The 12,185-nt window shown below is 43.5% G+C and overlaps 1 protein-coding gene across 1 annotated transcript in view; it reads left to right on the forward strand.

Moving 5' to 3' along the window:
- kcnh2b (potassium voltage-gated channel, subfamily H (eag-related), member 2b) overlaps window positions 1-12,185 on the forward strand; it is a 297,434-nt gene that overhangs the window by 274,708 nt on the left and 10,541 nt on the right. The window contains exons 7-8 of the mRNA XM_014181110.3: window positions 158-548; window positions 11,375-11,574. Of these exons, the coding sequence (XP_014036585.3) occupies window positions 158-548; window positions 11,375-11,574 (591 nt within the window). The remainder of the gene's footprint in view (window positions 1-157; window positions 549-11,374; window positions 11,575-12,185) is intronic.

A 12,185-nucleotide genomic window follows, 5' to 3' on the forward strand; every position in this document is an offset into this window, starting at 1 on the left:
ACACTTGATTCAACCAGTCAACTAATAACAGTCTTCAATCAAGACATAGATGAGATGAATCAGCTGGGTTAAAGCTTGGCTGGAGCAAAAGCCTGCAACACGGGCCCTGACAAGGTAAGATCGGACACTAAACAAACCATTTCTCCTCTCCTGCCAGACGACTACTCTGATAGGCCTGCTGAAGACAGCCCGCCTCCTGCGGCTGGTGCGCGTGGCGAGGAAGCTGGACCGCTACTCGGAGTATGGCGCCGCCGTCCTCTTCCTGCTCATGTGTACATTCGCCCTTATCGCCCACTGGCTGGCGTGCATCTGGTACGCCATCGGCAGCGTGGAGCGCAACGGCAGCATTGGCTGGCTCCACACGCTGGGCGAGTCTTTGGGGAAACACTACAACGAGACGGTGCAGGGCTCGGGCCCTTCCATAAAGGACAAGTACGTGACGGCACTCTACTTCACCTTCTCCAGTCTGACCAGCGTGGGCTTTGGCAACGTCTCCCCCAACACCAACTCTGAGAAGATCTTCTCCATCTGCGTCATGCTTATCGGATGTAAGTACGGGGGGGGGGGGGGAGATACTGTGATTTGATTGGTTAGTAATGTGGTGGCTCCGCCTCTGCTCAAATTGAATTGTTCCTTGTTTTGTTGCAGTGTTTGCTATCTTGGTAGCTGCTAACACTTTGAATGAACATTTGGGATAAAAACAGGTTTAGTGTTAGGGTCAAGATTACAGTTCTATGTCTAAAAAAGGCCCATAAAGAAGGACTGTTTTATATTTCTGCCTCACCAAGCAAATCCCGCTCAGTTCTGCAGCATTGGGAGTGCAGAGATGATTCTGTCACGTTACAATATAAAGTGGATGATTATGCTTACTATGCAGTCGCGAGTCTGACAGTGTTAACACAAGGTCAAAATGTTTTCTTGTAAAATAAGCAATTAAGTATTTTTTTCTAATGAAACTGGATTTAATTAAGCCATTTATCATTTCGTGTCTTAATATATTAGCTAAATATTCCCTAGTAAGACATAAGCTAATATCTTTTTAATAAAAATACACTTATCAAAATATCTTCCTCTCCATGAAACAATTTCCTTCATCGTGTTTGCCTGTAGACACACACACACGCGCGCGCATGTGCGCGCTAACGATCATGTGGAGCAGGAAGAAAGCTATAACGATAATGACCAGATTTCTTTACAGATCTCTACAGAGTTAACACACATATGGAGATGATTGTTCATCACTCACACCTTGATGTTACAGCCATCCATATACAGAACCAGTCAAAGGTTTGGACACGCCTTCTCATTTCAGGGTCTTTCTTTATTTGTATTGAGATTCTTCAAAGTAGCCACCCTTTGCCTTGACGACAGCTTCGCACACTCTTGGCAAAAAAAAGTATGTTTTTGCTTTGTCATTATGGGGTATTGTGTGTAGATTAATGATGAACAAGAAACTATTTAATCCATTTTAGAATAAGGCAGTAACGTAACAAAATGTGGAAAAAGTCAAGGGGTCTGAATACTTTCCGAAGGCACTGTACATGTAAAGACGAGATTAAATCAACAATAGTCTGATGGGTAACAATATTAGCCTATCACTTTAATTATATCTTATCACTTGTGAATGATGCCCAGCATAAGAAACGATGCCTTTTTTTGCGACTTTTTCAAATCATAGTCGCACACCTCATGTAGCCTTGCCCATAGGCATATAGGTTTTAATAAGGTTTGTATCACAACTAGTGGCCAAATAACTTCTTCAAATTAAGCACATGAATCCTCTTTACAAGGGGTGTAGAGCCTAACTAGCATACATAAGCAACGCGTGAGTTTCAAGTTAGTGGAAGATACTTTTGTTACCATAAAAATGTACCTTTAAAATCAAATCAAATTTCAAATCAAATGTATTTATATAGCCCTTCTTACATCAGCTGATATCTCAAAGTGCTGTACAGAAACCCAGCCTAAAACCCCAAACAGCAAGTAATGCAGGTGTAGAAGCACAGTGGCTAGGAAAAACTCCCTAGAAAGGCCAAAACCTAGGAAGAAACCTAGAGAGGACCCAGGCTATGAGGGGTGGCCAGTCCTCTACTTGCTGTGCCGGGTGGAGATTATAACAGAACATGGCCAAGATGTTCAAATGTTCATAAATGACCAGCATGGTCAAATAATAATAATCACAGTAGTTGTCGAGGGTGCAACAAGTCAGTTGGCTTTTCATAGCCGATCATTGAGAGTATCTCTACCGCTCCTGCTGTCTCTAGAGAGTTGAAAACAGCAGGTCTGGGACAGGTAGCACGTCCGGTGAACAGGTCAGGGTTCCATAGCCGCAGGCAGAACAGTTGAAACTGGAGCAGCAGCACAGCCAGGTGGACTGGGGACAGCAAGGAGTCATCATGCCAGGTAGTCCTGAGGCATGGTCCTAGGGCTCAGGTCCTCCCGAGAGAGAGAAAGAAAGAAATAGAGAAAGAGAGAATTAGAGAGAGCATACTTAAATTCACACAGGACACCGGATAAGACAGGAGAAATACTCCAGATATAACAGACTGACCCTAGCCCCCCGACACATAAACTACTGCAGCATAAATACTGGACGCTGAGACAGGAGGGGTCAAGAGACACTGTGGCCCCATCCGATGATACCCCCAGACAGGGCCAAACAGGCAGTATATAACCCCACCCAATTTGCCAAAGCACAGCCCCCACACCACTAGACAAATAATAAAAGCATTACATGCATAATTGCATTTGTGGTCACTTTTGATAATGGTGTTTTCCGCTAATGGAACATTCGCGTTTATAGCCTACTGCCATGTGCACATTGCTGTGCTTATAATGTGAAGAAATAGCGTAATAGTTTATCAACATTTTGGGCTAAACGTTCTGATCTGTTGCGTCAGCCACATTGTGTAAAAAAGTTTTTTTGATGCTATTGGTTGTATTCATTTGTGATCTATCGCATCCCACAACTGTCCCAGACTATGTTTGGAATATTTATTTCTCGCACAGAATCGACTTTTGTACTATGGGGGATAGTATATTGTCATAGGCTAGTGCTTTTACTGTTCGTTAGACCTACTCATCTTGTTGGCTGTCGAAAAGTAAATGTGGACAGTTCTTCCAATATCTTCAATATGCACCTTGGAATTGGATAAGGACACGCACAGTTGTGTCCCCGATGTGCCTGTCTTCACTTGTAGCCTGTGAGAAAGACCCGATCACGTGATGGAGTGTGCAGCACTCAAGGAGAAGGGCACAACGGCCACTGGCTACAAAATGCATGGATTTTTTTTAGGGTGCATTACGGCCACACAAAGGGGATGCCACAGTGAAATTCTAGGCATTATCAAGTGCTTCTCAAATTGTGAATGAGTGACTGATGTAGTGTGTACAGCATGCATAAAAAACAAAGCAGAGCTCATGCCTTTCAAGCGACTTTTTTCAAATCATCATTAGAGTCGCATCATGCAGCCTTACAATGTGTTAAAAATCTAAACATGGGGGATCACGTGACCCTTGAACGAGATGGCCGCATGAACTAAGAGCTCCGCACAAGTAGTTTCCAATTTCTAATCTTACCTCCACTTCAAGTTTAAACTCCATTAGCTTTAGTCAAAAAGTCATGGCGGCTACAAAAGGCGACATTACAGGTGACATTTTTACCCGGACTCGAGCATTAGTGACGGAAAAAGCCTCCAAGACAGCAGCTAGCTTCAGAAAAAGCTAGCGCCATTAGCCAGGAGCAAGAGGACCCGTTCCCCCCCCGAGGCCCAACGAATGCCAACCTCGCACTCTGTCGAAGACATCCTTTCTGAGCTGAGATCCCAACGTATAGAACTCAACATTAAATTAGATGCCATTAACTCTCAGCTCAGTGCGATAGGGGGCAAGGTGACAATCCTGGAAAATGCTTTGGAATGACATCAACAACAAGAACCATAAATGCGGGGCGCCTGGGCGAGGCAGAGGGGCGAATCCTATCCATGGAAAACTTATTGACAGACGCCTACGGAAACAATAGCATATGCTAAAAGAAATAAGAGCATCTGGAAGAGAAAACAGAGGACCTGGAAAACAGGGGGCGAAGGAATAATTGTGTCCTATTAAATCTGGGCGAAAAAGAAGGAGGGAAACATGCCACTGATCCGCTACTTGCAAGACAAACTTCCCGAGTGGCTCCACCTGTCCACCGACAGGCCCATAGAACTCGAGAGAGCTCACCGAGCATTGAGGCCCCCACCAGCAGCCAGACAAATACCGCGCCCAATCACCATACGTTTCCTGAGATTCACCGACAAGGAACGAGTCCTACAGGCAGCGAAAATCAACACCATTACAGTGGGAAACGCCAAACTCACTTTACACCAGGACCTGTCAGCTGGAATACGCCGAAAGCGCCGAGAGTTTGACGAGGTGAAGAAATACTCCATTGACCGAGGCATCTTTAGGGGATTCAAATACCCAAACGAGCTCAGGATTCTTCACCAAGGAGCCCTGCGACACTTCAAAACTCCCGAAGAGGCAAAACGTTTTTTGAAAGACAATCCTGGTCAATGAGAAATGGACCAATGACTAAATGTGATTACTGTTATTAATAAAGGAGGTAAGACAACATATAGCCAACTTCCAAAGACCCACCCGTCTCGCTAAATGTCATTATAGCCGTCTAATCTATATTTATTTTCCTTTAGCTGAGAGGGATAGGCTCTATAGCCTAACCTAGGCCTACTAACGTTTCAGCCTACTTTTATTTCCCTTTTTTTTGCTATTATTACTTGTGGTTCCCTATGTCCCTTGGGAGAGGTATATGTAGGCTGGGCTATTGATTTTATTTTCTCCCTCTTTTAATGTGGTCTGGACGGGGGCTACGTTGTCATTTACTCAATGCGGGGCGGAGAGGAGAGGATGAGGCATTTCTTTGGTAAGGAGGGGGAGACGTTGTGCGTTGCTAACTGTTCCCGTTTTTTAGTTTTTTTCGGAACACAGAATTGAGACTGAGCAGGGGGAGTAATAGATCCAACGGGATATGTCGAGTTGTTTGGGAACTCGGCTGGGGTGTTCAGAGATTGTTATTTTATGTACACCATTTATTTTCCCATTATGTGAACGCAGCTGTAACTATTATCCACCTTTACCCAGAGATGACTTGCACTAAAGTTCGATTACTGTTCGATGACGATGACTAGTACCTTAAATCTATTGACATGGAACTGCCATGGTCTAGGTCATGCAATAAAACGGAAAAAGGTACTATGTGCTCTAAAAAAGGAAAAAGCAGACATCGCGCTATTACAAGAGACACACCTCTGTGATGCTGAACATGCCAAACTCCGCAGAGCTTGGGTGGGACAGGTGTATTTCTCATCTTTCAAATCAAACAGTAGAGGTACAGCCATACTTATCCATAAGAATGTTCCATTCATAATTGACAAAAAAATATCTGATCTGGAGGGGAGATTTATTTTGATAACTGGGTCACTGTATGGACAACCAATTACTATCTTAAACATATACGCCCCTAACACAGATACTCCAGCTTACATGTCAAAAATGATAACCCTGTTCAATGAGCATTGTGTTTCCTTTGTACCCTTAACCCAACCCTAGACAAATCATCTCAAGTCCCCACCACAAATCCTAGATCTGCAAAGATGTTGAACTCTCTTACTAAAGAGATGGGACTGATAGATATCTGGAGAGAGACTAATAGCTCATCTATGGACTATACATACTACTCTAATGTCCATAACACCTACTCCTGTATAGATTAAATTTTTATCCCAAAGAGTTTCATAAATTCAGCCACGTGTACAATCGGAACCATAGCACTTTCAGATCACGCCTTTGTCCACCTCCGCTTTGACCTCTGCAAAAACATCCCGAGGTCAAAGAGCTGGAAATTCAACACCTCCATGTTATCAAACGAAGCGTTCCATACATTGGTAACTACATAGATAGACAACTACACGCAAGACAACAAAGATTCTCCTGTTTCTCCAGCCACAATGTGGGACGCTGCTAAAGCCACACTAAGAGGTCATCTAATTGCATATGCTTCCTCTAAGAAAAGAGCAATGGAAGCACACAGGCTAGATTTTGAGAGGGAGCTGGAATGCTGTGAAAAAGTACATAAACAATCCCCAGGCAGCACCTCCTGGAGTCAACTTAAAGCAGCCAAAGCCAAACTGAATTTGGACTATACTCGGAAGATTAAAAAATGGTTTTCTTTACTAAACAGAAATATCATGAGTATAGCAATAGGCCGAGTAGATCGCTTGCTTACCAATTAAAAAAAGAGCAGTCAGAGCATACAATCATGGCTATCCGAACAGCAGAGGACGAGGTCACATATGACCCAAAAAAGATACATTTAACTTTTCATGACTTTTACTGCAGACTATATACCTCTGAGAGAAAACACACGGAGGCAGAACTCCATTCCTTCCTAGAGGGAATCTCGCTACCTAAATTAACAGAGACCGACCAAGAAGATCTCAACTCCCCCTTCACTCATGAGGAGGTCCTGGAGGCAATTACCTCCATGCCACCTAATAAGTCCCCAGGCCCAGATGGATTCCCCAGAGAGTTCTATAAAGCATTTTGGCCCCAGCTTAGCCCTATTTTCATGCCAATGCTGGAGGATTTTTGCAAAAACGGAGTTCTCCCAGACTCAATGCACACAGCTCGCATTACAGTGTTGCTCAAAAAAGACAAGGACCCTCTATCCTGCTCGTCCTTCTGGCCCATAAGCTTGTTGGATTTCGACTACAAAATAATTACCAAATTGCTCACCAAAAGACTAAACACTCTTCTTCCCAAAATAATAAAAGCGGACCAAACTGGAATTATTAGAGACAGATACTCTTCTGATAACATTCGCCGTCTTTTTGATATTATTGATCAAGTAAACGCACAGAAGACCCCTGTCCTGCTGGCTTCACTGGATGCTGAGAAGGTGTTCGACAGGATGGAGTGGAGCTTTCTGTTCTTAGTCTTAGAAAAGTTCAATATGGGCCCAAACTTTATTAAATGGATCAAATCACTATACTCTCATCCAAATGCCATGGTGACTACTAACAGACTGAACTCTGACAGATTCCCTTTGGGACGGGGCACAAGACAAGGGTGCTCGCTGTCCCCCCTGCTCTACTTGTTGGGGACGGAGCCTCTGGCAGAGTTGATAAGCAATCCAAGTATTATGGGTGCTTCTGCAGGCGGCCTGCAGCACAAGATTTCTCTCTACGTGGATGATGTCTTGCTCTACATATCTAACCCTGAGAAATCCCTCCCATTTTAGACACAATTGCTCAGTATGGCAAGTTTTCAGGTTATAAGATAATTTTTAACAAATCCACTGTCTGCCCTCTCAATATTACACTCACCAGCTCTATGAAGACACTATGTCCATTCCAATGGAAGACACAGGGGTTTCAATACCTTGGGATCTTCATAACACCAGATCTGAATAGCCTTTTCAAGGAAAATTATCTTCCACTCCTGGATCGAATCAAGAACGATCTCCAAACCCGGATCTCCCTCCCAATTAGCTTAGTAGGAAGAATGAATGTAATCCGTATGAACATCCTCCCTAGACTGAACTATTTATTTCAGATGCTCCCATGCTATCTGCCAGTTTCCTTTTTCAAAACAACTAACCAAAGCAGCACCAAATTTATATGGGGCAATAAAAAACCTAGGATCAAGTTCTCCACTCTATCGAAACCTGAATCTAAGGGTGGTCTTGCCCTTCCCTCCCTTCAATTGTACTACTGGTCTGCCCAAATCCGCAACATGCTAACATGGATCACAAACAGACAAGAGTCAACGTGGATTCAGATAGAAGCCCAATCCTGTGGTTCATTGCCCCTAAGCTCAATTATATTCATTAATAACTTTAGTGAAGTGGGCAACATAGCCAAAACCTTTGTGATTTACAGCACCCTACTAGCGTGGAGGGACCGTAAGAAATACCTGGGCATTTCCTCCCAAATATGTTCTCACTCGCCTATAGAAGGCAACCCAGACTTGCCAAAAGCCCTGAGGGTTTCCAACTTTAACCTTTGGCATACTCTAGGAATCAGGACCTTTTCAGACCTATTTCATCAGAAAACCACTACACTGAAATCCTTTCAAGAGCTCTGCATTGAATTCAATGTGCCAAGATCCCTTTTTTTTTTTTTTAAATATCTTCAAATTAGACATGTCATTTCCTCATTTTCTTCCAAGAGGAGGTTTAGAACTCAGTTGAATGAAGTTGAAACCCTTCTTGTCACAGCACAATCCATTAAAGGCAAAATCTCCTATATCTATAGACTCCTTTCTGAGAAAGGAGCCTCCTCCTTTACTCCTTTGAAAATAATCTGGGAAAAGGACCTTGGTCTGACTATCAGTAATGAGGTATGGGCGGAGTTTTGCGACAGGGTATACTGCTGCTCTACTAATGTAAACATGAAAGAATCTAATTACACATTTTTGTACAAATTTTATTACACTCCTTTGAGACTCCATAGAATGAAAACAGACACTTCTCCTAACTTTAAAAGATGCACCTCTGAAAGTGGAACCTATATGCATGTATTTTGGAGCTGTAGAGAGATTGCCAGATTTTGGCAATCTATACATACTGCTGCACAGAAAATACTAGATGTACAGTTTGATATGACCCCGTGTATCTATCTTCTTAATGCCCAGCAGGACTTTGTTCTTGATCCTGACAGAGAAAATTTGCTTATGACTATTACATACTTTGCTAAAAAAATGTATTCTTCTATTGTGGGCCTCTAATACCTCTCCTACATTTAAAATGTGGATTGACCAGATTGTTGACTTTCTCCCTCTTGAAAAGCTCACTTATGACCTCCACAAGAGAGGTGGAGACTCTGGTCTCCACTACTCAACTATATTTCAAATTGGACAGAGTGAATGGGGTGATTAGGGAAATGAGCAGATACATGTTGTGTAAGGTGCTGTAAAATCTAAAAATGAATTATTTGCTCGTCGTATCATCTAAGGCTGGAAATAGCTAATAAGAACCTTGATAGTGCTGCTGCAAGTTTTATATATATATTTATTTTTTATTTTTTAATAATTATTCTTTGTGTGTATGTATGTGTGTGTGTGTGTGTATATATATATTGTCGCGTTCATCGTAGTAAGTGGACCAAGGCGCAGCGGGTCGAGTGCTCATCTTAACTTTATTTGTGAACACTTATTAAACAAAACAAGAAACGAACGAACTAACAGTCTTGCAGGCTAAATACAGCAGTGCTAAGAACAACCTCCCACAACAAACACATTCCTAATTATAGGACCTTCAATCAGAGGCAACGATAGACAGCTGCCTCCAATTGAAGGCCCCAATCCCAATTACTTAAAGATCTAAACACCCTAGAATAGACATAGAAATATACAAACATAGAACAATGACCAAAACCCCGGAATACATAAACCAAACACCCCTCTACATAAACACACACTCAAAACCATATAAAACAAATACCCCCTGCCACATCCTGATCTACAGCTCCGGACTGTAGGGCGACTCTGGGAGCTCCGGACTGTAGGCCATCTCACTCAGTTCCGGACTGTAGGCCGTCTCACTCGGTTCCGGACAGTGGGCCGTCTCACTCGGTTCTGGACAGTGGGCCGTCTCACTCGGTTCCGGACAGTGGGCCATCTCTCTTGGTTCCGGACAGTGGGCCGTCTCTATACGGGGCACTGTCGCCGGAAGCTCTGGACGAGGCACTGTTGCCGGACACTCTGGACGAGGCACTGTTGCCGGAAGTTCTGGACGAGGCACTGTTGCCGGAAGTTCTGGACGAGGCACTGTTGCCGGAAGTTCTGGACGAGGCACTGTTGCCGGACACTCTGGACGAGGCACTGTTGCCGGAAGTTCTGGACGAGGCACTGTTGCCGGAAGTTCTGGACGAGGCACTGTCGTCGGAAGCTCGGGACTGGGCTGACGCGCTGGAAGCCTGGTGCGTGGTGCTGGTACTGGAGGTATCAGACTGGAGACACGTACCTCAGGGCTAGTGCGAGGAGCAGGAACAGGATACACTGGGCCGTGAAGCATTACTGGTGGTCTGGAGCATACAACCCCTACGGCCTGAGTGCTCACTCGAGCATGGCACTTGCGAGGGGCTGGAATCATTTTCACCGGATTGTTCGTGCGCATAGGCGAGATCGTGCGTACTTCCGCATAGTACGGTGCTCCTCTGATCCTCTGTTCCCCATAATAATCACGGATAGTTGGCTCAGGTCTACTGCCTGCCCTTGCCAAACTACCCGTGTGCCCCCGGCTGCCTCTCTGGCTTTTTTGCCAGCCGTGTTCCCCTGTAGCGTTCCCGGTCCTCTTCCGCCTTTCTCCATGGTCCCACTCCGGCTAATATCTCCTCCCAAGTCCAAAACTCCCGATAGTCCACCTGCTGCTCCTTTCTCCGCTGCTTGGTCCGTTGGAGGTGGGAGGTTCTGTGTGTGTATGTGTATGTGTATGTATATATAATATATATATATTTTATTTTATTTATTTATTATTATTATTATATATATATATTTTTTAAATGTATTATTATGATTTTTTTTTTAAGTCTGTCACATCTGTGAATGTGGAATGTGTTTTGTTGGTTGACTGAAAAACAAGAAAACAAAAAAACAAACAAAAAAATCTAAACATACAGTATAGCCCAACATTTGTAGAACAACTCTAAATTAAGCATATAGGAATATATATTTATTTGTTTACCGCTCAACACAGAATAGCCGCATGCGCGCACTTCCTCAAATCGTTTAGAGAAAATATCCTTTCTATTTTATTCAGCTTTGTTCAATTGTATTTTTCATACTATAAAATAATGCCACGGAATTCTAAGCCAATCTTGTGTAGCCCACAGCCATTTGGCATAGCCAGATCAGGACCTAACATAAGGACAACTCAGAGTATGCTATTCTGTTCTGAAATAGACTACATTTTCTTCATATCATGTTTCTTCAGACCTGTCTAAAATAAGTAATGGATTTATTGTGATGGTGGAGGCTATATTACATGGATTTATTAGACTTTTTAAAATGTAGATGTTCCAAAGGTCTGCATCAGTAGCTTGTGTGGAAGCCAGGAGATGCTAAATGTGTTTATGTTAATTAACAGTCAATTAGTGTGAGACCGACAGTTATTTGCTTGAACAAATTTCGCGACCGCCACAGCCCTAGGCATGAAGGGCCATGGCATATACAGTCACACACATGCATGCACACATAAATACACACACACACACCTGAGATACCATAACGTTGAACTCACAGTGCCCAAGGTGTAGTAGACAGCAGTAGTATTCTATTCACAAAATCCTAACTCTCTTCTCTCCTCTCAACCCTACAGCTCTGATGTACGCCAGCATCTTTGGGAACGTGTCGGCCATCATCCAGAGGTTGTACTCGGGTACAGCGAGGTACCACACCCAGATGCTGCGGGTCCGAGAGTTCATCCGGTTCCACCAGATCCCCAACCCACTGAGGCAGCGGCTGGAGGAGTACTTCCAACACGCCTGGTCCTACACTAACGGCATCGACATGAATGCTGTGAGTGATCCCCCACACACACACACACACACACACACACACACACACACACACACAAGACAGACACACACGCACATACACACACACACCCACACACAGAACATACACATGAAGATACACACAGCACATTGACATCAACACAGTGCATAGACGTAAACACAGGGATGGGTAACTTTATTTTCAGGATCTCAGTCACGGTCTCAACTTGAAATGTGGTTGTGTATCAGCAGTCAGTCAATTACTCCATGTAAGCTAAAGTGTTTCATATTGGCAAGTTAGTCTAGCGGCCAGCTAGCTAAACTTGTAGTATGCATGGTCCAATTACCGACCCATTTATCATCTGTTATCATATTAAAAGCTGCAAACATTTGCCTCCAACCTATGGCAAAATGTGTAGAATTGCAGGAAGTTTGCTGTAAAACTGCACATTTTTCTCTCCGCCCCATGGCAAAATGAGAAGAGTTGCATGAAATGAGTTATAAAATTGCTAAATCCTCTCTCCTCCCCATGGCAAAATGCAGGAAATTAATTTTAAAACTTGACTTTAATGGCAAGGTTGCCATTCCTGACATACTGTACATGAATGCTATGATTCATACACACACGGTATA

The sequence above is a fragment of the Salmo salar genome, chromosome 29 (assembly GCF_965601325.2).
Source record: "Salmo salar chromosome 29, fSalSal1, whole genome shotgun sequence".
NCBI lineage: Eukaryota > Metazoa > Chordata > Actinopteri > Salmoniformes > Salmonidae > Salmo > Salmo salar.